The sequence below is a fragment of the Chrysemys picta genome, chromosome 6, assembly GCF_011386835.1.
Source record: "Chrysemys picta bellii isolate R12L10 chromosome 6, ASM1138683v2, whole genome shotgun sequence".
In the NCBI taxonomy this organism is placed as follows: Eukaryota; Metazoa; Chordata; order Testudines; family Emydidae; genus Chrysemys; species Chrysemys picta.
The window spans coordinates 122826447-122853325 of NC_088796.1; the positions used below are offsets into that span (position 1 = coordinate 122826447).

General features: G+C 48.1%; 1 protein-coding gene across 4 annotated transcripts in view; it reads left to right on the forward strand.

Moving 5' to 3' along the window:
- Positions 1 to 26536, forward strand: part of FBXO10 (F-box protein 10) — a 63266-nt gene extending 36730 nt beyond the window's left edge. For 2 of the 4 annotated variants that reach the window (XM_024100186.3, XM_005309194.4), the window contains exons 6-11: positions 9335 to 9405; positions 10737 to 10889; positions 16908 to 17183; positions 18588 to 18898; positions 23026 to 23207; positions 24578 to 26536. In XM_024100186.3, the coding sequence (XP_023955954.3) occupies positions 9335 to 9405; positions 10737 to 10889; positions 16908 to 17183; positions 18588 to 18898; positions 23026 to 23207; positions 24578 to 24755 (1171 nt within the window). In that variant the 3' untranslated portion in view covers positions 24756 to 26536. The remainder of the gene's footprint in view (positions 1 to 9334; positions 9406 to 10736; positions 10890 to 16907; positions 17184 to 18587; positions 18899 to 23025; positions 23208 to 24577) is intronic. The other 2 variants (XM_042850415.2, XM_065549767.1) reach the window with 1 other exon arrangement.
- The last annotated feature ends 343 nt before the right edge of the window (positions 26537 to 26879 follow it).

The window sequence follows — 26879 nt, forward strand, 5'->3', positions numbered from 1 at the left end:
AATCACCCCAAGCATGTCATAGACTCCCCAAGGCCAGAAGGAACTGCTGTGATCATCTTGTCTGACACTGATCATGTTCTAAAGCCTCTGCGTGTCCATCCCCCTCTGCCCGCTCACGCACGCCCTGCCTGGCAACCCTGTCGTGAAATCACAGCAGATGGGTAGTTTTAATCATTGATGCTGGAATTGAAAAGTGAGCTCTGGCCCCTTCCCCTCAGGAGAGTTATCCTTTTAGACTTGATAAAATGGGTCATATCCTGCCTTAGAATTGTGCACGCAACTCCGCTGGCATGGGAAGCAGAATGTTTCCCCTGAGGGAAAGGCATGGAGTCTGCAGGGCACTGCCACCTGGACAGATGGTTTCATGGTGTGGGAGTGAGAGGGTGCACTCCCCTGGTGCAGGTGACCCACGTTAAGCAAAGCGCCCCCCCCTTAATCTTGACCTTGCTGCTCTCCCTGGTAAGAAGCGTTTCAATGCCTAGTGCGTTCCAAGGAAGGGCGGGGGATAGATCTATACTCTGCACCTGCCAGAGTCAATGGGCAACAGGCAGCAAAAGGGCACGGCCTAATAGTACGTGCCAGCCGCCTCTCCTGAGGAGAAACGGAAAGCCATGCAGCTCGTCGAGTCCTCTTCTCCTCTGATTTTAGTTCAGAGGTTTGCCCTGGTCATTTTGGTCAGAAATGGCCCTGCCCCTTGCTGTTGGGATGGTTGCTTGCTGCCCTCCCACCCCAGACATGGCTGCATTTAGTATTATTATTTATATTGCAGTAGAACCTAGAGATCCTAACTGAGATCAGGGCCCCACACCGAGTGGGAGACGGTCCCTGCCCTGCGGAGCTTACAGTCCAAGTAAACGAAGGAACAGTGATCTTCCCAGGTGTAGAAGTCAGGAACAGAGGCAAAGAGAAACAAGTAACATGTCCAGCATCTCACACACACATACTGTAGCAGGATCAGGAAATGAATGCAGCTCACCTGCGTCTGAATCTATTGCCCTAATCATTAGGGAGCCCTTCCTCTCATTCTGTTCATATATAGGGACCAGAGCTTGTAAAGCATGTTAGGGTGAAAATGGCTGTATCAACATACAATATTAGAAAACTTAACGTTGTGAAGTAAGCTGCCACATTCCCTTCATTTGCCTCCTCCCCCCCCTCCCCATGATGCTCTTTTGTTTGACTTTTAAGTAATTTGGGTTTTGTATTTTAAATAGTAACAACCACACTGTGCACTTAGATAAAGTGACTTTTATCCTGAAGGAGCCCAAATTGCATCACAAGTCTATTAAAGCCACTTCAGCCACTGTTGAAATGCAGCCTCTTCTGGGGTGGAATCTAGGATGGAATGCAGCCAGCATGTAACGGCTCACAGCAACAGTTTAGGCAAGGAGGGAAGAAAAATATTATGTGGAATTGTAACTGCAAGGGATGTGTAGTAGGCAGAATGTGATTATGCTAAGAATATGTATAATTAAGCCCAAATCTTGCAGTCCTTATTTAAGTAAAACTCCCACTAACTTCTCATTAGTCCACATTCTGTGCTGAGTGCAGAGCTGAAAGTATTCTTGTAAGCTACTTGTAAAAAGGCTTAAATATCAGTTGCAGAACCACTTGTTCCAGGATGGGAGCTAGGGTTGGCAAGTGCAAGACCGATTTACTGTGCTGTAAAACACCAGGGTCAAGAGGGGGTCTCTTTTATAAAGGATTATGGAAGTGCTCCATCAGACAAGTAGCAATTTCTAAAATGGACCGGTCTTCATGATGATGTGGCTAATGAGTCTGGAGAAAGACAGGCTGAAGAGCAAATGATTAGTTATGTAGCTTTTGTTCTCTCCCTAGTCAGTGTCACTGGCAGGTTGCCCAAGCAAGTTATAATCAAGAGTAATCAAGATCAGTTGTTGATGCAAGAGAGGAGGAAAGGGAACGAAGAGGCAGGGATAATTTACTCTCGGGTTCCAGTAGGGGAAGAAATTTTATTCTGCACAAGACAGTATTGCTAGCCCAATCGTTGCTGAGCAGGCCATGGGAATTTAAAAGAACCCTTGCCTTCACTCCACTACCAGTCGCATGCCTGATTTCCCCCCGGCATTCAGAAGCCCCCTTGTTCCTTCCAACCACATCATTCTGTGCTGCTCTCACAACGCCGTGGGACAAGGAGCCTTCCGTGGCTATTGCTGAAACCGAACCCGCTGCCCCGGCTCTATCCCTGTTGTGACTCTAAATATGCAGAGAATAGGGATCACTATGCCAATAATTGACTGAGTTAGATGCATAAGCCTGTCTTCCAGACCTTTTAACTGTCCTGTCCGGCTGCCTGTAATTCAGACCGATAACTTCCAGATGTTAGGTTTGTAGTCAAAGCTCCTAGGCGCTGAACTGCCATTGATTTTGATGCCCTTAGGCCCCTCGGCACTTTTAAAAGTCCCACTAGGTACGTGTGTGCCTCTTTGGTGCCTAAATACCTTTAAAAATCTGGCCCTTAGTGAGCCTATGTTCCATTTTCCAAAGCACTTAAGTCAGGACTTAGGCTCCGAAGTTCTTACCGCGGTGGGGTAGCTCCGTTTCCCTTCTCGGGCACTGAATCGTATGTGGACAATAGGACGTAGATGTCGTGGTCCCAGGCTGCACCTTTAAAAATACCCTCATGTCTGAGCTTTGGATTTCGGCATAGCAGGGAAATGTGACTGTTAGACAGCCAGAGGGTTATCCCTTTGGACATCTGAATGTCATTTGGATGCATCTCCCAGGGCAAGATTTTGGAAATTCTTCTCAACAGCAACGGTAACTCCCACAAAATGTCAAATGCACAGCGAATGCGGGTTACGTATCTTCAGCTTTTCAGTTCTTCGTGCGTTGCTCTCTGTGTTTCTGTTGTAGTCATGGAACAAGGTTGGCTTCCTCTGGCTGTCAAAGCTGAGCTGTGCTGCCTAGACATTAAGTGTAATTGAGCCTGGAGCGACTGCTTTGAATTCAAGCGGTGCAGTCATGAGCACAGGAACTTCCCTGTGCACATGCAGAAAACGGGAGGGCGGTGCCCCAGGCAACGCTGCTGTCAGGTGCCCAAGGGCAGGGACAGTCCTTCATTTCCGGTTGTCCTCGATGCCTCGTCTGCACTTGGAGAAATACTGTTCCGTGCGTGCAATCTGAGAAAAGAGCCCTGGCCCCCTTGATTCCAGTCACTAGCCTGCTCAGTGATGCAGCCCAGATGGAACAAAGCACATTAAACATCTCCCTAGAGCCCCCAGCGGGTTATTCTCTGGTGAGTTTCTGGTTGTGGCTTGGATTTCTGTACTGGGTCCAGTGCTGATTTTCATCACTCTTGCTGGGTGGGCACTGAGGCAGGTCCTGTGTGAGGTTCTGTAGTCAGTAGATAGATTTTCCTTTTTGCGAACTCAAGGCTAAATTGTACGGGTTGAGCACAGTCCTTTGTAGGGGCTGCTGCACCAGCACAGTGTCCCTGAGAGTAGCAGAGGGTTCTGTGCTTCCCAGAGGATCCCTTCTCTGCTAAGGAAGGGAACAGGTTTACTTCAGTGGTGCAACCTACTCCTCACACAGACCAGCTCTGCTGCACATGGGGGTATGCAGAGTTCTGGCTATGCCTGCCTACTCCGACCTTCCCCTCTCTCTTCCCCATAAGCTCCCACCAGGGGAAGGCCCCACTGACTGCAGAAACCATGATTCTGGGCAGCCCTTGTTCATGCTGCCCAAAGTAAGGAGTGGGGGTTTGAAAGAGTTCTAAAAGAGCTGGCTGACCATGAGCTCCCAGTGCAACACTGTGGCCAAAAGAGCTAATGCGATCCTGGGATGCATAAACTGGGGAATCTTGAGTCGGAGCAGAGAGATTTTTACCTCTGTTTTTGGCACTGGTGCAACCTCTGCTGGAATGCCGTGTCCAGCGCTGGTTCCCACAAGTTAAGAAGGATGTTGCTAAACTGGAGAGGGTTCGGAGAAGAGCCACGTGAATGAATAAAAGATTAGAAAACCTGCCTTCTAGTGATAGACTTAAGGAACTCAGTCTATTTAGCTTAACAGAAATAAGGCGAAAGGGTGACTTGATATAAGTACCTACATGGGGAACGAATATTTAATAATGGGCTCTCCAGTCTAGCAGAGAAAAGTGTAACGTCATCCAATGGCTGGAAGTTGAAGCTAGACAAATTCAGGTTGGAAATCAGGCATAATTTTGTTTTTAACAGTGAGAGCGGTTAACTGTTGGAACAATTCACCAAGGGCCGTGGTGGATTCTCCATCCCTGACCATTTTTCAATTCAGTTTGGCTGTTTTTCTAAGAGCCCTGCTTAGAATTACTGTGGGGCAGGTCTCTGGCCTGCGCGATGCACGAGGTCAGGCTAGACGAGCATGATGGTCCCTTTTGGCCTAGGAACCTCTGGGGTGCTCTCTGCTGCCTGCCAGCTGGCTGCAGAGGGGCTAGCTACAATCTCAGGGCTTGTCTTCCCTGCAGAGTTAACTTGAGTTAAAACTCGAGTGTGGCCCCTAACCTGAGTCCCATCCACACACACCCGCTTTGACTCAAGTGCAGTGGTGCTTTTCCCTCGAGTTGGCTGGTCCATCGGCTACAGCTTGAGTTAGCACAACTTGTCAGCTGCTAACAGGGCCACCCTGCAGCGTGGATGCAGGCTAGCTCCGCTTGAGAGTTACAAGTCCTCCAGTGCCTTCCCATAATTCCTCCGGTATGCCCAGACCCGACAGACACATTCTCCCACAATTCGCTGGGAAAGAGCCTGGCACGGCTCAGCAGAGCACCCCCGAGTGAGGAGCCCGCAGCTCCAGTGTTCTCTCGCGGCCGGGCTGTTCTCAGTCGAGCGAGGCTGACTGGAGAGGAGTCGCTTTAAGGCGGCTGACTCGCGCTAACTCTGCGGTGAAGACAGACCCTCGGGTGTCGGAGGGGAGACCATTAATACACCACTGTAAAGCTTGTAGTTGCTCACAGTAGATCATATGCCATGCTGGAGATGAAGTAACCCTTTCCCGTTCCACAGCATTGCCAAAGGCCTCACCCATCTTCTCTGGCTGCAAGCGGAGGCTCTTTTCATCCTGGATGATGACCCGTCGCTGCTAGGAGACTATGGGATTTTGGCCCTGGTGGGGGATCCGTAATCACACTGGTGTGCAGGTGCTCCAGGATGTCATGCTGCTGATATCCGTGCGAAGAGGCCCTCGGGTGAGAATGTGGGTTCCCTATGTCACAGGGCGGGGTTCCCCCCCCCGGAGTCCTCGCAGCAAACAGGCCTCACGCACTCCCGCGTAGGTCCAACGCTGTGTGTGTCATTCCCAATGTGCTACAGCCCAGCGCATAAAGCTTCTTACCTTCTCCCTCGGCGCAGGGGGAGAGATCTCATCGCTCGGTGATCCGGGGCGTCTCTGGACCTTCCTCCCAGCCTCCCTTGTCTTGCGTCTAACTGGGGGGAGGGATAGCTCAGTGGTTTGAGCATTGGCCTGCTAAACCCAGGGTTGTGAGTTCAGCCCTTGAGGGGGCCACTTAGGGATCTGGGGCAAAATCAGTACTTGGTCCTGCTAGTGAAGGCGGGGGCTGGACTTGATGACCTTTCAAGGTCCCTTCCAGTTCTAGGAGATGGGATGGGACATCTCCATAATTTAACTGCCCCCCACTGACAAGCTGCATCTCCTGGGCAACTGTTTAATCATCCAGTCCGTAATTGATTGTTTCCTCAGTCTGGCCCATGTGGGGGGTGCTTGGGAAGTGCAGTGACAAGTCAGCCTTGGGTGACTCACAACCTACCAGCCCCTTGTTGGGACTTACTGGTACAGCAAGCAGGGGCCTTGGCTTTCCCAGAGCGTTTCCCCTGGCTAGACTGAAACGATCCCCAGGGGAACGATTCTTTTTGCGTCGCCTGCATTCAATCTCCCTTCCTGAGCTGAGCTTGCTCGGCGGACTCGGAGGAGAAGGGGATATTGATAAAGCAGCGGTAGCACACGCCGATGTGTTTGCCGGTCAACGATGTGATACGGCACCGGTGTATTTCAAAGTGCGATCCACTAAGTTCATAACAACCCGGCCAGGGCAGCCCAGGCGGATGAAAGAAGCCCGTTGGCGGTGCAGTGCAGTTTCACAGGTACTGAGTTTTTGGCAAATGCTGCGGGCACATCACAAGCTCCGAGTGCTGCTAATTATGTTCTACCTCCGGCTGTTCTGCCAGGAAGCCCACGTGCTGATCCTGTGTGCAATGAGAATGGAAGGGCTCTGCTTCTGTGGCTGCCTCCCAGCTCCACTCCCCAGCCCCTCTCCAACAGGGCTGATCCACCGTCCCTGCAAACAGCCAGCCAGCCGCCCTTGCCTCCCCCTGGATGGGGAACCCTACCCTCAGTTTAAACCCTGTTGCCACTGAATAACCCCAATCATTAGCACCTCCTTGCAGCAGAGAGTTCTGTAGATCTCTGCTCCTTCCCCTTCTCCTTGCTTGCCTGTCCCTGTGCTCTCCCTACCAGAGAGGGGATTGTCTTGAGCTTTCTGGCAAGACTCAGAGTTTTCCAGCCAATGACCACTCTGTGTCTCAGTTTCCCCACCTGTAAAATAGGAGTAATAGTCACCTCTGCAAATTGCTTTGCAATCCTCCGAGAGTAGGCACTGTCAGTGCAAAGGGTAAGCAGTTGCACAGGAACCAGCCATCTGTTTTCATACAAAACTCCCATTAAACCCCAGTGACTTTGTTTGTTTGTTTATTATAGTTGTATTTCTGTAGCAGCTAGAGGGCTGATCCCCCCCACTTGTGCTAGACACTGTACAGACATTTACCAAAGAGACAATCTTTGCCCTACAGAGCTTGTAATCTAAATGTAAGGCAAGAGACATGGAACCATGGCAGGCCATGGCCCATTAGTATAAAGACACAAGGTGCTGCCCGATCTTTGTCACGGAGCCTGCACCAGGAGGTCGTCAATAAGCAGCAGCAATGGTTTAAAACTATACTATCACGCTGCAAAACAAAACATTGGGGTGTAGTTAGTTTCTTCAGTGCATTTTGAAGTGCGTTATACCCGTGAATGAGCTGCTATTGTTCTAAATGTTTGCACCGCCTCACTGAATTGGGGCAGAACCGAAGATGCATTTTTGGAAAGTTAACGGAATTAAATAGTTGGGTGGATGCGTGTGTGCGTATTTGTGGGTGGGCGGAGGTGTGGTACTTTCTCCCTTTGTTGTGTGGCAGCAGCTCTCTATATAAATAGCTATTTCTAAATATTGCGTCTTTTGTGAGTACTGCATTGTATTTCAGGGACACAGAGATCCTAATGCATAATGCTATAGTATTATTAAGGCAGTTTTCTCAACACACACTAGTAATAGAGAAAATGCGGCTGCTTCTCTGTATAGTACAAATACAATTGCAAATAGAAGTAAATGAACGCATGCTGTGAGCATGCACAAACTGAGATATTCAATATATAATGGGCTAAAAGCCCATATGATCATTCAGCGCTTCCTGTGGTCTTGGACTGTCCGTTATAAAACACCGCCCATTTGGGGTGTAGAGGACCCTAATAATTTTTGGCCCAAATCCTCATAGATATTTAAATCAATGGAAATCAGGAGCCTGCAAACCTCTGAGGATCTGGGCCTTTGCACTCCCCATATTGCCTGTTGCTTGAGCACAGTCCACGAACGGAGACGGTGCACTGCACACTGACGTATCCCAAACGTTGACCACTCATTTATTTACAGTGAGAATAGGCGGGCTAAAACTGCAGCGTGTTGCCTTTTATGCCCAACGTTGCGAAGATGTGAGACGTAGGGCCCTTTATTCTCGTGAGTAATCCTTGCTCGTGCAAGGGGTCCTGTTGAAATCATTGGGACAGCGTGGGGAAGTGTCTGCGGGATCAGACTGCAATTGGTTTTCCAACAAACAGCTCCATGTTTTTTACCCTTTGGCTTGCCTCACTCCTCTTTATGACACAGCAAACTGAAAACAATTGAAGTGCAACTTACTGAGCCAAAATCCACCCTTACTTACCCCTGTGCAACCACAGGAGTGTAAATGACAGTAAGATTTGTCCCCCTGTTCCAGAATAAACAGACATCTTGGGTACGTCTATACTTATCTCCGGGTTCGGCGGTAAGCAATCGATCTTCTGGGATCGATTTATCGCGTCTTGTCTAGACTCGATAAATCGATCCCGGAAGTGCTCGCCGTCGACGCCGGTACTCCTGCGCTGCGAGAGGAGTACGCGGAGTCAACGGGGGAGCCCGCCTGCCGCGTGTGGACCCCCAGTAAGTACCTTGTATTTCAAACTAAGGTACTTTGACTTCAGCTACGTTATTCACGTAACTGAAGTTGCGTATCTTAGTTCAAACTGGGGGGTTAGTGTGGACCAGCCCTTAGTTCGAACTGGGGGGTTAGTGTGGGACCAGCCCCTCGTCCCGTGGTGCTTCTGAGCCAAAATATCTGACTTTTATTTTTGCTTTGAAATAAAATGGGCACATTATGCTTTGATGCATCAGGCCAGTTTTTGGCCAACTGGGACGAACCCATGTGGCTTCACTTGAATTGCTGTGGATTTGCATTGGAAAGCAGAATCTGGCCTATGTTTTCAGTTTACTTTGCCTTCAATTGATGCATTGATGTGCGTTATGGAGGTTCTCTCTGCATTGTGCTAATGGAGGATCATCCCATTTGATGCCCGTTACTCAGGTTTGGGGGATTTATGAAAATCTGTGAGTGGAGAGCATTTTTCAAACCTGCTGTTTCCTAATTTTGTGGCTTCTTCTTTATATTTTATAACAAGTATATTAGTGGGACTTGCAATATGATGTACATTTCCAAGAATAGCTGTCTCTAATCATAGAATCATAGAATATCAGGGTTGGAAGGGACCTCAGGAGGTCATCTAGTCCAACCCCCTGCTCAAAGCAGGACCAATCCCCAGACAGATTTAGGGTTGCTTCTGTTGCTTTGTATTTCAGCATGTTTTCCCCATTTGACTGGCATTACAATTCATATTTTGAACCACATGAAAGCTATCCAAACACCTGCAGCTCCATTGTCTTATCAGTTCTGCATATATCTTCTCCTCTGTCTATTTTTCCCTGGTTACACATGACCATTTTATTGTCACTACAAAGCCTGATGCATTCTCATTAAAGAAGAAAAGGAAATGAACTGCAGCCTAGAGCCAATCAACCCGGGCAGCACTTTGAACAGAAGCGCTCTCTGCTGGGTAATGAGTAAAGGATATAAGGGCTATTACATCAGTTCATTTAACCCAGAAAGTCTAGTTAGGGCAAATCTGTGCGTGATTAACATATAATAAAAAGAGCAACCACGTTGGCAGCTAACTTTTTCCTTTCTTTCTACTCTAGTGGGAACCATATATTCCAGGGGCTTGCAGCTGGTATAGCAGTGAATGAGAATGGAAAAGGCCAAATCATAGGTATATAATTTAAAAGCAGCTTTGTTATGCACGATAGACGATGTTTTCTAATGGGCGTCAAGCTTCTCAGTCATATTTAGATGCATCTTTCTTGCAAAGTTATTTTTGTTTTAGACTCAGTGGCTGGGTGCAGACGCCGTTGGAATCAACCTGAGACTTAGATCATCGGCCCATATGCCAATAAGGGAGGGTGTGGGCGTGTCTTTTCTGTATTGTTTCGCTGGAATCATTGCGCTCTCCTCGGCGGCGTTTGTTCGTAGAGCTGTGCCATGGAAGCAGCACCCGGATCAACTGTATTTTTACTCATCCAGTATTTGGTTTTCATGGCGAGCTTGAGTCGTCAACGTTGTTCTGCCTCAGCGGCATCTTGGAGTTGTTTCCCCTAGCAATTGTTCTGCTGAACATAGACATGGGAAGGAGGAAGGCTAATTACGTAGAACTAGTGATACAACTAAGTGCAATTAAGCTGCTGAACACACTGCTGCCCTCCGTTTGCAGTTACAGACAGTAATTAGACTTAATTGAATCTTTTCTGTTGTTCCATAGGACAAGATGATAATTGTTGCCCTATTTTCCATCATAAAAAAAAGTAAATACAGGCCCATCACTATGGATTTTTAAAAAAAGATAATAGCTGAATGGCTCCCAAGAGACAGGGCAGGATAAATACGCACTAGACCACAGACGATCGTAATAGTATGGCTCGCGCTAAAATTAAATCTTTTCTTTTGTTTCAAAAGACAGCAGCCTTTTTAAACAGCAGTAATCTGCTTCTGCTGTGATCACCTGTCCTGTCTCCAGCCCTTGTTCTTCTTGCATCTCCTTTTCCCCTACTGCTGCTCTGTTGAGCTGGGATCAGGCCCCTCTGTGATTGGGTAAAGAACGATGCTTATCGAGGGCCAATCCAGTAAAACTCCCATTACCGTCGCCAAGAGCAAATTCAGGCCAGTTCTATGGGATGATTTGCAAACAAAAAGAGGTGAAATTTGCTAAGTCAATGGTGGGTGGAATCCTGGTTCCATTATAGTCATTTTGCTGTTGACTTCAGGATAGAATTCGATGTGTTTTGTGAATCTACTCAGTTCAGCTGTAGGTGCATCGTTTCCCCACTTCCCCAGCTGGGTTCTTCTGCCCCTGTTACAAACAGGGACTTTCCTTTTCAGCTTCCTTGCGGGGGGAATGAGGACTTCCCAGCAGTGTGTGTGACTGTCAGATGTGTAATTGTTTAGCAGTTACGCCCTGGGGGTGGACGGTGCATGGGAATGCGGCATAGCCTCCCTTCTTTCGGTGGGGATCTCGGATGATTTTTTTTTTCTCTTCTGCTCTGTTAGAAAACGTCATTCGTGAGAACCAGTGGGGAGGGGCGGACATCCGGCGCGGGGGTGACCCCGTCCTCAGGAGCAACCTGATCTGCTGTGGCTACTCAGATGGAGTGGTGGTGGGAGAGAGAGGCAAGGGGCTGATTGAAGGAAACACCATTTATGGTAAGAAGCCAAAAATGTGGAAAATGCCTTGAGCTCTCCACATCCTACTGTGCTGTCCCCCACCTTTTGCTTAATCAAGGGTCCTGTGCAGCTTTAGAATTGGGTTCCATGCTGAGCAAGGGTAGGGGAGGTGGGCAGGAAGTCAGTTATGGCTCCCTGATTCTCTGCCCCAGCACAAGTAAGAGCAGCCTGGATGCTGCTCTAACTTGTGCCAACTGGCTGTGGTCCCCAAGGGCCAATACCCTAGCTGGGGATAGCCACTCCTCCTTCCCTCTCCCTGTCCCTAACACAGCCCTTGTGCCAGGGGAGGGATCCCTGGTGATGGGGGGAGCTTGTGTATGTCCACTGGACTCCTTTACATCGGGGGAATCCATGCTGGGGGACTTGCAGCCAATCTCCACTCCCTTTGTCCTGCCTTGGTCTCGCATTCTGTGGATTACCCAGACCAGTAAGAGGTTCTGTCATTACCTTCAGGAGCCTTGGTGCTCTGAAAGTTTCTCGACACCAGTAGCCAGCCCGCAATCACAAGGTCTCACCAGCCTAGCTTCTCCTGGCAGGTTGTTGTCAACAGCCCTTCCGGTCCCATCTCCTCAAACCCGGCCTGCCCTAGTTCTTAATTACCAGACCCTTGGCCCGTTCCCCTCTGGTTCATCGTCTGTGCAGCCCTCCTCCTGTTATCAGCTCGCTTCGGCACAGACGCTCCACGCAGTTTGTGCAACAGAGACCTGCTTGGGGTGAAAAACAGTAACTGGAAGGGTTCTGAGAGGTGGAGTCTAGGTTGACGGAAGAATTCTTCTGTTCCTCTAGCGCTGTCTACACCAGGGGTTAGGTCGGCGTAGCTACATTTCTCAGGGTGTGGGTTTTTAACATCCCTGAGAGACGTAGCTAGGCCAGTGTATGTTTCCAATATAGACCAGCCCTTAGTTCCAGAACACTGGGGTTTTCTTTGCAGCTTTGAACTGTTTCTGTTTGCTTGGATGGTTCCTGGTTGTTTTTTTCCTGGGCTGGACAATGGCTAGGTGCTTGGGGCCGCCCTGGTCTGGTTGTGAGGTGCTGCTGAAGTTGCGCCACGTTTACAACTAGTTTTCCACATGCATTCATAACTGTAACCATAATGACTGTTCAGTTCAGCGTATCACAAGCTTTCATAAAGATCTTACTTGATATTCTTCCATTGTACAATAACACAGCACGCAATCAGTTGGTTTAACTGCTTATTGGGGGGGCGGGGGAGTAAATCTTTTTGTTCTCCCCTTGTGGTGTCGAAACCCTGATTAAAAAGAAGAACAGGAGTACTTGTGGCACCTTAGAGACTAACAAATTTATTAGAGCATAAGCTTTCGTGGACTACAGCCCTGATTGTCATGCTTAGAGCCTGCCATCAGGGGGTGGATTGGACAGGGAATCTGTCCCTTTATGTATAATGTATCTATAGGGATAGGTGTGTACTGCAGGGGCTGCAAAACGGCCGCTAATGGCCATCTCTCACCTCGCACCAGTGCTGCTGCCTTCCAAGTCTCAAGCCTTGGGAATACTTCTCTAGGAAGAGTCCCTGGCCACACAAAGCTGAGAGCTGTGGTCCAGTCGGGCAACAGTTAGCCTGTTTTGGGCTATAGGAGGTCCAGAAACGAGTGTTATCTGGGATCAGTGGTGGGAATGATAGGAGGACATACGGATGAATAGGAGAAGAGGGGAATTCAAATGAGAACGGCGGGTCCCTTTAGGTGAAAGAAAAAGGGAGAGAGTAAATATGCTCTGGCTTGTTAGTTGCATTTTTTAAATTAAATGGTCAGGTTGGAGCAATAAATAAATCCCAGTTTCACAGGATCAAAATGAAACGGCTGCATATGTGAAAAGCTGTTGGAACCCCTAGCGTGGGCTCCTGTGCCTTGCACCAAGTATGTACGGCCTGACCCAAAGCCCTTTGAAGTCTGTGGGAGTCATTGTGTTGACTGCAGTGTGCGTTGGATTGGTCCCTTACTGAGGAGGGAGGCAAGAGGTGGAGCAGGAATGAGGGCTGAAGAGACAGGAAAGGAGGAGAAAAGACAACAAGCCTCTATCTGGGGAGCGCAGGGTGATAGTTTCCTATTTTTAGTAGGTTTATTATTCCAATAATGCCCCCTGTGATGTATGTGCGTTATTAATAGCAAGCTCTTATCTAGCACTTTCCATTAGCAGGTCTCAAAGTGCTTTACAAAGGAAGGGAGAATCATTATTCCCATTTTACAGATAGGGAAACTGAGGTACAGCGACAGGAGGAAATGACTTCCCCCAGGTCACCCAGCAGGCCACTGGCAGAGCTGGGGATAGAACCCAAGACTCCTGAGTCCTAGTCCAGTGCAAAGATCTGACTCACTGACTGTGTAATCCCACAGTGAGATTATTTAGCGTGCTATGTGACTGTTTGACTACAGTAGAAGTAAAGGGATGTGATTAGAAAAAGGAAAATCTAGGCTGAATCCTTGGAAAAACTCACCTCTGGAGGCTGTAGTATGATCTCGCTGGGGCAGTGGTGGAAGATGCATTCCCTGAGACTTTCAAAACCTTACTAGAAAATACGCCAAAGGAAATATCCATTCACCAGCAGGGGAAGGGCATGAAACTTAATAGGTCTTTCCCCATTCTGGCTTCTAGGCTGCAGGATGAATGCTAAAGCAGCCGTTCCAATATGCATACTTGGTGCTGATGCCATGAGAGGGAATTAGAAGCCTCTATATGCTGTGGTGGGGGCAGAAAAGCAATAAGGAGAAAGGGAGGTTGGTTATCTGGTGTAGAGGGTCCTTTGCAAGCAGAACTTGGACCCATAGGCGCTGAATTTTATTTTTCCCGGTGGGTGCTCCACCTCAAGGCCCCACCCCACTCCACTCCCTCCCTTGAGGCCCCGCCTTCGCTCCACTTCTTCCTGTCCCTGCTCCGCCCCCTCCCTCAAAGCCCCGGCCTCACTCTGCCTCTTTCTGCCCCCACTCCACCCTCTCCCGAGGCCCCATGCCAGCTGCCGAACAGCTGAATTGCAGCCCAGCTGAACAGCTGTGGCAGGTGGGTGTTGACCACCCCCACTATTTTTTTCCATGGGTGCTTGCGCGCTGGAGTCGGTGCCTATGCCTGATTCTCTCCTCACTTGTAGCCGTGTAAATCAGGAGCAACCCCAGTGAAATCAGGGAAGTTACACTGGTATAAAATTAATGAACCACACGTGGTTCACCAGCCTGGAAGCAGCCTAATGAGTGGCGCTGTGGTTCACCAGCAGATGTAAACGCAATCTGACAAGCCAGAGAAGGCACGTCAGACTGGCAGTGCCAGCAGGAATCTGAAACATACTTCTTGAGTTGAAGAAGGTACTAAGCAGGGGTCATCTAACTGGCAGAGCTATTCCGGCGAAGGCCCTGTAGTGTAAACAAGACCTGCATGAACCATGTTTTGGGGCCGTTAATTTCCCTTGTTTCTTGAGGAAGAGGTGTTAGTGAGGGGGCAGGATTGGAGGGCACCTGTGGGAGGGGGTTGATTTGCCACTTTAGCTACCAGCTCTGCCCTCCTCCTGGCCCCACCATGCCCCCTGTAGGGCGGGAAGGGCCCTGGGAAGAAAGGAGGGTGGTAACTGATGGGCTGTGAGGAGCACATCTACCAGCTGGAGGCAGCAAGAGGAATAGCAGGGAGCCCCAGACTCCGTATCTACTTCGAGGAGCTAGTGCAAAGTCAGGGGCTCTGCACAGCCCTGTGCAGTACAGGAGTGCTGTTGATGTGTGGAATGGCCCATTCAGTGAGGTGCGCTCAGATGAATTAGGATGCTCCGAAGACACACTAGCTCTGGGTGGTGTGAAATGACCCATTCAGCTCAGCGGGAGTTCCCCTCCACCTCAGTTTCAGTTGTGGAATATCACTGTTCAAGGTAATCTCCCTATGCATGTCCGTTTTAGAGCAACTGGAATATTACAATTTTCTTCTTACTGGGGAAGAATATACCCCTGAACCAAATTATTCCAAACTTGCACCATTGGCCCTGTTGTGGCATACGAATATCCTAGATGATCTCATCATGCATGTGGATTTTAGAGTACTTTGAAAATTAAAAGAAGCTCCTAATGCAGGGGGAGGACATGTATTGTAAGCAAGCACATTTATTCATTCATAAGGTAAAAGCGTTTCAGATAAAACATTAAAAACAATGAAAGAACCTACACGCATGATAAAAAGCTTACCAGAGGTCACCCCAACTTCCACCTCAGGCTCTGGGAGCTGTCAGTACTTCAAAACCCACCAATGGGTTTTCCCCAGGGTTACAAGTTCAGAACTGCCCCACATTCAGAACCAGAACTACCATGAATAGTTCAGTCATTCTTTATACAACTTGGGCCTTTGATCATGGCTGCTTGTAACAGGTGATCAGCAGACAATGGCCTTCTCCTCAGGGCACAGCTTCCAAAGGCTGGGTTTTCACATAGCTGGAGGTGGGAATTTGCCTTCGCCTCCGATTAGATGTTCTCCAGGAAAACCACTTCACACTTTCTGTTCCTAAAGTCCATTCTTGTCTGGCACTTTGCTCAATATAGTTCTTTGAACCCCCAGGTCTCACATCTGTCATGTCTACCCCCTCAAGAGCTAACATACAGTCCCAGCCCTATACATAAACCATTAATTAATACAGAGAGACTTGCATTTCATTCAATAAGGTCTCCCAAGGATATTGCAGGAAATTGCCAGATCAGACACAGTAGGTTCTGTTCTCCACTGAGTTTCCATGGCAGTATGTTTATTGCGTCTTTCGAGTGACATTGGTTTAGAGTAACTCCGCTCAAGAGGGAATCATCTGTCATTAGCTTGGCAGCACCTAACAAGGAGAGCAGGAGCCTGGAATAAACCACCTAAATACCCAGAAGGGGGATTTATTTTCCAGCAGCAAACAAAGGAAAACAGACCCTTGAACAAACACCAATGGGAGACATCTATGTATGTGTTTAATTGTGTAAACGGGAACAGCGGCGTGGGGACAAAGCAAGTAAGAGTGAGGATGACCACAGGGACAGGAATATATGTGACATATGCTATATGTGACACATCACTGTATATGCTCCCAGGGAACATGAGGACCTGAATTATAAACCACATCCTAGCAATGGCAAAAGGGGATTTTATTACCGTTTGTGTTTCACCAATGCCTAGTAGCCCCATTCTGCCAGGTACTGCACAGGCACGTTGTGAGAGACCATTCCTGAAGCTGCAGTGTAAATAGACACGACAGACAAAGGAAGTTTTGGTATCCCCATTTTAGAGATGGGAAACTGAGGCACGAGGTGATGATTTGTTCAAGATCACCCTGCAGGTCAGTGGCAGATCCAGGAATTAACCCTGGATCTTTCCCAGGTCCCAGTCCAGTGGGTCTCGGTTCCCCATCTGTAAAGCAAGCACAATGATACTTGCTCTCTCTGTCTGGTCTAGTTACACTGTAAGCTCTATGGGGCAGGGGCTGTCTCTCACTAGGTGTCCGTGCTAAGAGCTGTGTGAATAACAGATTTTTCAGTTTGCTGGCAAGGCCGGGGGGCGGGAGGGGAATGGTTTCAGGTTGAACCGGAAATGGAATTTTTCAAAATTTTCAGCGAGTCAAAAAGTGGAACAGAAAATCATTTCAGGTCGAATGAAGTGTTTTGTTTCTGCCACGTGGCGCTTTTTTTGGTTTAAATTTTGACCATTTTCATGTGTTTTTGTTGTTGTTTTGTTTTGTTTTTTCAAACGAAAGGAAATGTCAAAACACCAAGTCGTTTCAAAGTGAAAAATGGAAATTGTTTGATTTGTTTCATAATTTATTTTTAGGGTTTTTTTCTGACCGAAATCATTTGGTGAAACCGAGACAAATTCATGAAACGTTTTGGTGTCGTCAAAGCTGCCTGGTTTGTTGAAAAAAAGTTTTGCCTGAAAAATTGCGCCCAGCTCTGGTGTGCACAGGGCCTAGCCCAGTGGAGCCGGCCTGCGGTTGGAGCCTATAACAATGGCTGTCACACTTTGGTCTGTCTCTGCATGTTGCAGGTAACAAGGGCTGTGGCGTGTGGATAATGTCCTCCAGCCTCCCTCACATCACAAACAACCGAATTGGCCACAACAACATCTATGGGGTGGCCGTGTTTTGCCGCAAGGACGATGCCAACGACTATCTCGCCAACCAAGGCGGCAACGAGAACTTCAACGACGAGGGCGAAGCTGCCAGCTGGGAGAATGACTTGGACAGCGAGGACGAGCGCTTCACCTCCCGACGGCCCATCAGCGTGGCACTGGTGGAGTCCAACAGCATCAATCACAATGGAGGTGAACGTGGCCCCAGCTGGGCCTGCCCCAAACATGCTGTCCAGGGGCTGACTCCGTCCCCCCACCGAATCCCCCGAGAGAAGTGCTAGGGGTCTCCTGGGGTGTGCGGAATCAGTCACAGTAACCGTGCAGCTCTGAGTATGATGGAGCCAGGCGAATGGAGGAGCAGACTGGAGGGGAGTGAGGCCTAGCGGTGGTAGCGCCTGGCACTGCCTTGCAGAAGACAAATTCAGTCTCTAGACCAGGGACTGGATTTTGTCCAGTGCTGCAGCCATTGTATATAGGCTACAAAGGGGGTGGAAACAACCACTGCAGGATTTCCATCACTGGGATTTTTCCTCTCTGGGCATATCCCAGTAGAATCATGTAACACCAGGCCCTGGCAGCCCCCAGGGTTGAAGGGTGGAAAGGAGTGTGCATTGTACTCTGGCTGGATATGAGCCCCGCAGAGAGTCTTCAGAGGGCCATTACAAGCTGGTGAGGCTTAGAGGAGCCATGGGGCTGCTCTGGGTTGTGCTGAAGCCAGAGAGGGCACTGGTCTGAACAACAACTCAGGAAGCACAAAGGTAGTTTAAAGCCACTTTCTTCACCCCCTGCAGAAAAGGAGCAGGTAGTCAGGGAGTGAGAAGGCTGCAGGGCCTCTGTGTTCATCCCTTTGGAAGGGAGATGGAGAAAAAGCTTTAACGTAGGGAGCAGCGTTGAGCTCCAAAGCGAGCCCCACCCAGCAGTCCTTGGATGGCAGGTTGATTCCTGCAAGAGGGTACTTACTGGAGCTTGTATGTGGGGGGGGGCAGGACAGGTGATGGGAGTAGTAACAGAAGATCAGGAAGACATGGGAAACCACAGCTGAGGTCTGGAAAATCCCTCTCTCTACAGCCCTGAATAAAGGGTCAGCTTGAGTCTCAGAAAACCAGAGATGCCGCTCCATTAATGACCCCTTGGGCAGCGTCTATATTACTCCTACGCCAACCGCTAGCTCTCCGTTTCTATCACAGCTGTTTCTATCAGTATTGTTGCCCTCTCCCATTCCAGAGTCTGCCCAGTTCAGTGCTGACACCCTGGAGTTTATCATGAGAGCCGGGCAAAATGTCTGTAGCTTGTGAACTAGCCTGGCCTTGGGGCTGTATTACAAACGTCCGCTTTGTCCAAAGACAGCCTCCGAGTGTAGGCTCACCGATCCATAGCACCAACCCGAGTGCCGGTTAGCCTGAGTTTTTCTTAGCATTTTGGGGTTTATTCCCATCCAGAACTCAGGGTGTTGAACGGTTAAGCACATTCAGAGTTTCCCAATCCCAGGAGGGTGGAAGACTTGTTTCTCTGGCTGCCCAGCAGACCCAGTTGTCTCGCCTGCCCTGTTTCATTCACTCGAACGAGTTCACGGACTTCTTTCCCCCTCTTTTGCAGCCGCAGGCTTGTACGTCAAGAGCAGCGAAGCACTTAACATCATAGCCAACGCCATCCATGCCAACCACGACAGCGGGGTTGCTGTGTTTCAGAGCAGCCAGCTCACACGAATCGCCAACAACAGCATCTCCTGCAACAGCCTCGGAGGGGTGCTGATCGAAAGCGAGGCCAGAGTGGAGCTACGTGGCAATGGCATTTATGACAACAGCAGCCACGGCATCACCTCCAAGGGCGACGGGGTCATCGTTGAGAACGACATCGTAGGCAACCGGGGATGTGGCCTCCAGTTGTTACAGACTGCGGACATGAAGGTGGGTGTTCAAACCAATCTTAGATTCCAAGACCAGAAGGGACCACTGTGAGCATCTACTCGGACCTCCCATGTAACACAGTCCTGTTTGCTCTATCCTAGAGCACATCTTAAAGGAAAACTATCCAATCTTCATTTAAAAATAGCCCATGATGGAGAATTCACCACCACCCTTGGTAAATTGGTACCATTGTTAATTACTCTCACTGTTTAAAAATGTGCCCCGTATTTCCAGTCTGAATTTGTCTCTCCTGAATTCATTAGGCTGGATGGACTGGTGCATTAGGAGGAAACCAGACCTGGGTTCAGCGCTGGTGTCCATCCCAGAAAAACGGTCAAAGTCCGTAGGTCTTAGCTTCTCTTCTTTGGATTTGGAGTGAAAGCTGCTAGTCATTTGATAGTGAACGAGAGAATTTCCATTCACAGAATACATCTGTAATGATAGTAATAGTACTTAACTCTTCTCCTCAGCAGGTTGCAAAGCTCTTTACAAAGGAGGTGAGGATCATTATCCTCATTTTACAAAGGGGGAAACTGAGGCACAGAGTGGGCAGTGACTTGCCAGAAGTCACCCAGAATAGAGTCCAGCTCTCCAAAGTCTCTGGGCAGTGCTCATAAAAAGAACCATACTGGATCAGACCTCTGGTCCATCTCGCCCAGTATCCTGTCTTCCGACAGTGGCCAGTGCCAGGTGCTTCAGAGGAAATGTACAGATCGGGACAATTTTGAGTGATCCATCCCCTGTCATCCAGTCCCAGTTTCTGGCAGTCAGAGGCTAGACACACCCAGAGCACGGAACTGCATCCATGACCATCTTGGCTAATAGCAATTGATGGATCTGTCTTCCGTGAACTTCTCTAATCCGTTTCTGATCCCTGTTACAGTCTTGGCCTTCACAACGTTCTCTGGCAATGAGTTCCACAGATTGACTGTGTGTTGTGTGAAGAACTTCCTTTTGTTTGTTTTAAACCTGCTGCCTATTAATTTCATTGGGTGACCCCTGGTTCTTGTGTTATGTGAAGGGGCAAATAACACTTCCTTATTCACTTTCTCCACACCAGTCATGATTTTATAGACCTTGATCATATCCCCCCTTAGTCATTTCAGAGCGGAACAGTCCCAGTCTCTCTTAAATCTCTCCTCCTATGGAAGCTGTTCCATACCCCTAATCATTTTTGTTGCCCTTTTCTGTACCTTTTCCTATTCTAATATATCTTTTTTGGAGATGGGGTGACCAGAATTGCACACAGTATTCAAAGTGTGGGCGTACCATGGATTTATATAGTGACATTATGATATTTTCTGTCTGTCTTATTGATTCCCAACATTCTGTTCGTGTTTTTGACTGCCGCTGCACATTGAGTGGATGTTTTCAGAGAACTATCCACAGTGACTCCAAGATCTCTTCCTTGAGTGATAACAGCTAATTTAGACCCCATCATTTTAGATGTATAGTTGGGATTATACTTTCCAATGTGCATTACTTATCAGCATTGAATTTCATCTGCCATTTTGTTGCCCATTCACCCAGTTTTGTGAGATCCCTTTGTAACTTGTCGCAGTCTGCTTTGGACTTAACTATCTTGCGTAGTTTTGTATCATCTGCAAATTTTGCCACCTCATTGTTCACTCCCTTTTCCAGATCATTTATGAATATGTTGAATAAGATTGGACCCAATACAGATGCTTGGGGGACCCCACTATTTACCTCTCTCCATTCTGTAAACTGACCATTTATTCCTACCCCTTTGTTTCCTATCTTTTAACCAGTTACTGATCCATGAGAGGATCTTCCCTCTGATCCCAGGGCTTTTTACTTTGCTTAAGAGCCTTTGGTGAGGGACCTTGCCAAAGGCTTTCTGAAAGTCCAAGTACACTGTATCCCCTGGATCACCCTTGTACAGAAGTTTGTTGACCCACTTAACAATGTTAATAGATTGGTGAGGCATGATTTCCCTTTATAAAAAAACAAGTTGTTTCTTCCCCTATAAATCATGTTCATCTATCCACTAGGCCACACTTCTGATTAATAGCACATTTGTCACTCCAATGTTGATTTTTATTTGACTTTTCATACACTTTTGATCTGACTTTTCCCAGCGTAGGTAGCTCTGTGATTATTCCTTGTATGTGGATAGACAAGGGTGTCTTCCATGTGGAACCTATTTGCCAAAAAGAGAGCAACGGAGACAGCCAGAGACTGTGGTAGTCCCCTTGACTACAGTGGTCTCACTTTGCTTGTCTTTCTCCTACCCACCTGCTTTATTGAGTTAGTTGCTCCACTGCCATTGTTGTATCTAACCCAACAGTAGCCAAAATCCCGCCCAAAAGCCAAATGCAGCCCAAGGAGTTCTGCAAGATGGTCAACAGTTGCTTTCATGTTTAGTGTATTGGTGTGGCTAATGGGGACTACAGATCCCAGTATGCATTGCTCCATGTCCGCCTGAACAACCAAGCTACTTGGAGCAAAAGGGAGCATTGCACCTTGAGACCTCCAGAACCTGCAGGCTGCACCACTGCATTAAAAGCAGGAGTTGCTGCAGTTTGCGCCGATGTTTGCAAACTAGATGCAGCAATCCCACTCCTCGTGAGTTGCCAGTGTTACCCTAAGGGTAAAAGTCACCTTTGTTCTAGTCTTCGGTGGGGTGAAGCCACAGTAAGGTGCAACAGTAGTCTGTTGCAATAATCTTCGCTGAAAAGGCCCCGAGAATGAACACGCAGAGAGCTCTGAGGTTACGCTATACAGATGGGTGCTCTCTCCTCCGTTCTGCTCATGAACCACAAACTCCTTCTGAAAAACATTCTGATCACGGAACTGTTGTCATCTGGGCCTAACGCTAAACTAGACCTATGGAAAATCTAATCACACTGCTCCCCGGGTGCAAGTACCCCTGAGGGATTGAGGGAGAATTCAAATTGTCACGGGCCCCCAGGGGACACTGATTGAAGCCCGGGCTATGCTAGTTGCTGTTGTTGTCTCTCATGCAGACTCTAGCAAGGATCTGTTCTCTGTTCCAAGAGTCGCGTGAGAAGAAGTAAACAGTTTGCACTGTCCCTGGTGGCTCTGCCCAGGATAACAAGGACGATAGCGATTGGGACTGCTGCCCATGGGAGACGTTCAGCGGTGAGGGGATCCTAATTCTCACTCAGAGATTCCAGGGCCAGAAGGGATCATCTAGTCTGACTCCTGCATAACACAGGCCAGGGAACTTCCCCACAATAATTCCCACAGCAGATCTTTTAGAAACACATACACTCTTGATTTATAAATTGTCACTGATGGAGACTCCACCACGATCCGTGGTAAATTTCTAGCAGAGAAAAAATCTCACACGATCCAATGACTGAAAGTAGCAGCTAGACAAATTCAGACTGGAAATAAGGCTTAAATGTTTAACAGCGAGAGTAATTAACCATTGGAACAACCAAGCCTCTCGGTTGCTGGATCTCTGGGTGTTTTAAGCATCTGGAGCCTGAATGGAGGGTGGTCACTGCCCAATCTTAGGGTCCCACGGCACACTTCTTTGAGACCTGTAGCCCGCGGTCCACCTGCCTAGCCCCACTGGGCACAGCGCTGAACTTCAGCCAACACCATATTTAAACACACCCTCGCCCAGAACTTCGTCCCCAGGTGTGAGCCTTCTGGATTACAAGGACACCTTAATAAAATAGAATTAACAGCCTTCTGAACATGACTCCTTCAAAGTTCTGTGACCACATGAGAAACCATCCTGGAACTCTGTAACCTCCCCAGCCCATCTCTCTCTGGTCCAGTCTGGCCTAAACCTTGCTCCTTTGCTTAACTGTACTGGTCCTAGCTGGACATTTATCCCCCAGTTCCTCAGTGTATTTAAGTCCATTCTTAAATCTGTGTCTAGTCAGCAAAGCACTTAGGTATGTGGTTACCGTTGAGCATATGCTTTGCTGAATAGGGATAGATTGCTGAATCAGGGCCCTAGACTTTAAGATCTTTGGGGCTTTGTTTGTATTGATGACAGGTAAATAAATATACTAAAGTACCATGTACAACTGCAGCACTTCATTTGATTAGATCATGGGAAAGGCCACGTGGCCCCAATATTCTTGCCAGGTTCTGGTTGTGCCATGTTGGGATATTTTCCCCCCCAGGTAACCAAGAACAGGATCCAGTCCTTCTGGGATTATGGGATTGTTATGCTTGACCAAACCAAAGGCCTGGTGCAGGAAAACCTGATTTTTCAAGGGAGGTCCAAGAAGACCATTTTGCAGCAGGTGTCGAATGCAGAAGATTGTATTGTGCAGAACAACAAACTCCTCACCTTCAAGAGCAAGTAAGCCCCTCGCACTGCTCTTTAACGAGTCCCTTGGCCTAGAATAGCCCTTCTCAAAATGTGGGCAGTGACCCCCTAGGAGAGGCCACAAGCTGGGGGCTTCAGGCCACGAGCCTGCTCTGCTCCTCACCCTCTTCTTCATTTGGGGCAGGTTTGCTCGGCTACTCCAGGCACCGGCTTCTGCAGGGCCAAGCTCTGTGAGGACCTGTGCAAAGGAGCCTGGGCTTCTGGAGACAGAGGCTGGAAGCATCTTACTCCTGACCCTGGGAAAACCAGGCTCCCCACTGGGGAGAAGCAAGAGGCTTGATGCACCTTTTCTAACGCCGGCTCCCCGAATGCTCTTCCATTGGCTCTCGCCTAGCAGGCTTGTTCTCATATGTGGGGGTGGCCTCCTTTTCCCTGAACAGGGCCCATTGATTTCACCTGGCCTTCGAAGGGAGGTTGGAGGAGAGAGGAACAGGCTGATGTACCGGACTGCACACCCCCGTTCCCCCGGTGGCGGGCGGCCCGTGAAACACCTGTAGACAGACTAGTATTCCACGCTGAGCTGCTGCCTGTTAGAAGAGCTGATCTGAGTGGATTGTGCTTCTGAATTTGTTCCTGTAAAATCACCGGCAGTGCACTCAGAGCCTGGGGCTGTTGCTTTCCATTGTTCTCAGTCAGACGAAAATCAGCACCACTCTTTGGTGGACGGGAAGGCAGGCGATTCTTGTGTGGGTTGGGGTGTATGTGTACAGTTCCAGGCCTGCACCCTTAGTGCATTCCTCTCGAGACCTAAATCAGCCATGACTACTGAACCCCCAACAGCTTTTATTTTATCCCCAAACAAACCTGTTCTTCCACGGAACCAGTTTAGCCGGGGTTTCTTTATACAGATTCCAGACATACACTTTCCCTCCGCCGCTCTCTTTCCCTGACCCGCCACATCCCCAAGACCTGCACTGCGCTCACATGGAGAAGGTGGTTGAAAAACAGGGAACAAAATCACACAAATGTGTTTGGATTCCCCCACCCCCGTTTTTTCTCATCAAAATTTGACATTTCATTGAAATTCCAAAATTTCACACACATTGTCCTGCTTGAGAGTTGGAACAAAATGTGTGTGTGTGTGTGTGTGTGTGTGTGTGTGTGTGTGTGTGAGAGAAGGGAGGGGAGATTTTCATAAATGTAATCAATTTACTTTCCCATGTTTTCTTTTGCATTGAAATGCAAAATTCCGACAATGATTTTCTTTGAAGTTTCCCAATTCCAAAACCATCAATCAGCTCTCAAGTCATTCCATTGGTGTCATTCCATTGGCTGAGAATGAAGCTCCTCCCCCTCCCCAATTGCTAATGGCTGCTTGTGGGGTGTTGTTTCTGTTTCTGCAGGTCTGACATTGCATGGACCCTGGAGAACCCTCCAGCGCGACCTCACATCGAAGGCTCCACCCGAGGAACCTCCACGGCAACGAACAGTCAGAAAGTTACCACCATGTCGACCAGGATAGCTGCACGGATGGACGGAGGCTGTCACAACAACGGGAGCATCTTCTGCACTATTCTTTGACTCCCGTGTGAGTTGCTTCACCTTTCTCTTAGGCTGGTGCCACTGCAGAGACCAAGCTGGGAAGGGTCTCCTGTGCCCATTCGTTGCAAGAAGCTTTCAATGCGGGCTCTTTGTTTTAACCCCCCCTTCTTTTACCACTTTGGGATCTTGCCACTCCCGAAACATGTTACACACTAAATCAACAGTGGCAGGAGCACATTGCCATCTGCTTTTGGTTTCTTATTTGAGCCATTTGACCAATCTTATAGCAATTGCCAAGTAAATCCGTCGCCTTGGACAGACCACAATAATGCCAGTGTCTAGCCAGTTAGTGGCCTAGAAAAGGAACTGGGAATGAATTTGACTTTCCTGCCAGGAACTGGAACTGTTTCAGCTCAGAGGAAAGGTGCAGTCTTTGCCTGTTGCAGTGGCAAAATGAAAGGAGCATTGCAGTTGCATGAAGGCATAGATTAGCAGGGCAAAAAACTAAACAGCAACAAAAACACCACTCAAAGTTCAGTCACAAGCAGGCAGAATGTCATGATGACTTAAAGAGGGCAAAAAGTACTCCGTAGTGGCTTGTTGGCAGCCACCTGTACAGGGAAAAGTATGTAAAGAGTGCAGGATTTTAGAAGCTGATAAACCAGATTACACAGGACATATTATCTCCAGGAAATAATTGCTCGTAGCAATTCTGGCTTGCAGTGTAAGATTTGCTGCTGCACTTGTGATGCTCAAATGTCCAGACCTCCTCTGAGTCCTAGTGGTGGAGACGATGCGTTGAGGCCCAGTCTGCGCTGGAGCTAAAATGGTCATGAACAATGAGGACCAAATAGTAAAGTCAGGTTTCACACTGCAACTTTTAAATGCTAGGAGTTCATCTCCCCTCACAAATTCATCCTTCCCTGACAGCGGTCACCCGCGATTGGGCTTCCTGACCCAATGCTGTGACCAGGATGAGAGACAAACATTCAAGACTTCTTTAAGTGGCAGGAGTGAAACTTTTCAAGCAGTGGATCAGTGTCCTCCTGTAGACAGACCCCGCAGTGCTTTTGCAAGGATGAACTGGGTACTGCGAGTTCAGCTGTGCAGGCAAGTGTGAAAGTCACAATGTGCTGCACCACTTAGTGACTATAGCATGAGAAATCGGGACAACTCCAAAACATTTTCTGCTGCTGAATCTTGGAGGTGAGTAAGAAATATGCAAAGGGCTCTTCTTTGCCCCTGATCCCGTGTGCAAACGGGGCCCGCCTGCCTGATGTACAGTTGTCCCATCTGTGCTTTTGAGGTATAGCATTGTGACTCCAGGCCCAGCAAGGCACCTATCTAGGGCTGGTACAGTTTGGCAATAATGGAAGCTGAAGCTTTTTCTGCCTTCTGCAGGATGTTGGAATTACAGGGCAAAGGAGGGTGGTGTTCTTTCACGTTTCAGCCTTTCTCACTTTGGGACAGAGCCTCAGTTAATCTCGTTGACTTCAGTGGATTTATACCAGCTGGGGACCCTGATCTTTCTCTTCTTTTCAGGAAAGTTCTAGGCTGAATCTTCTCTATCCACTTCACACTGTCTGTGACACACATCCTGGTCCAGACCCCTGGCTGGTATAAATTGACATGACTCCACTGAAGAATCATTGACTCCATTAAAGTGAAAGGAGCGATGCTAGTTTACACCAGCTGAGGATCTGGCCTCTTATGGTTTTTTTTTTTTTTTTTTTTTTTTTTAAGAAAAACAATTGTTTTATGTGAAAACTTTTGTAATTAAAAACTGTATATGACAACAATAAAGTGCTATATTTTAAGGGGTTTTTTTTAAACTGTTTTATTTGACAAACACTACAATTTACAGGTTGTCACTGGCATTTCTGAAGGGTTAAACTCCATGTGCATTTTATATAACAACCTGGTATATGGATTGTGCCAGCGCTTTTCCAGACCCAAAGTCCAGAGTTTGGTCAAGAGACCAGAGGCCTAGCAAACAGTGATCAGCTAAGAGAAGGCTGGGGTAAACAAATAATCTTGTTTTGCTAAAATAAGACTAGTCAGCAAATTGCCAGGTGTTGGAGCTAAGAACTAAATAATTGTGTCTTATTCAGAGTTGTAGATTGAACAAAGGATCCTGTTCCTATTGTGTTAGTTTCTTCTGTA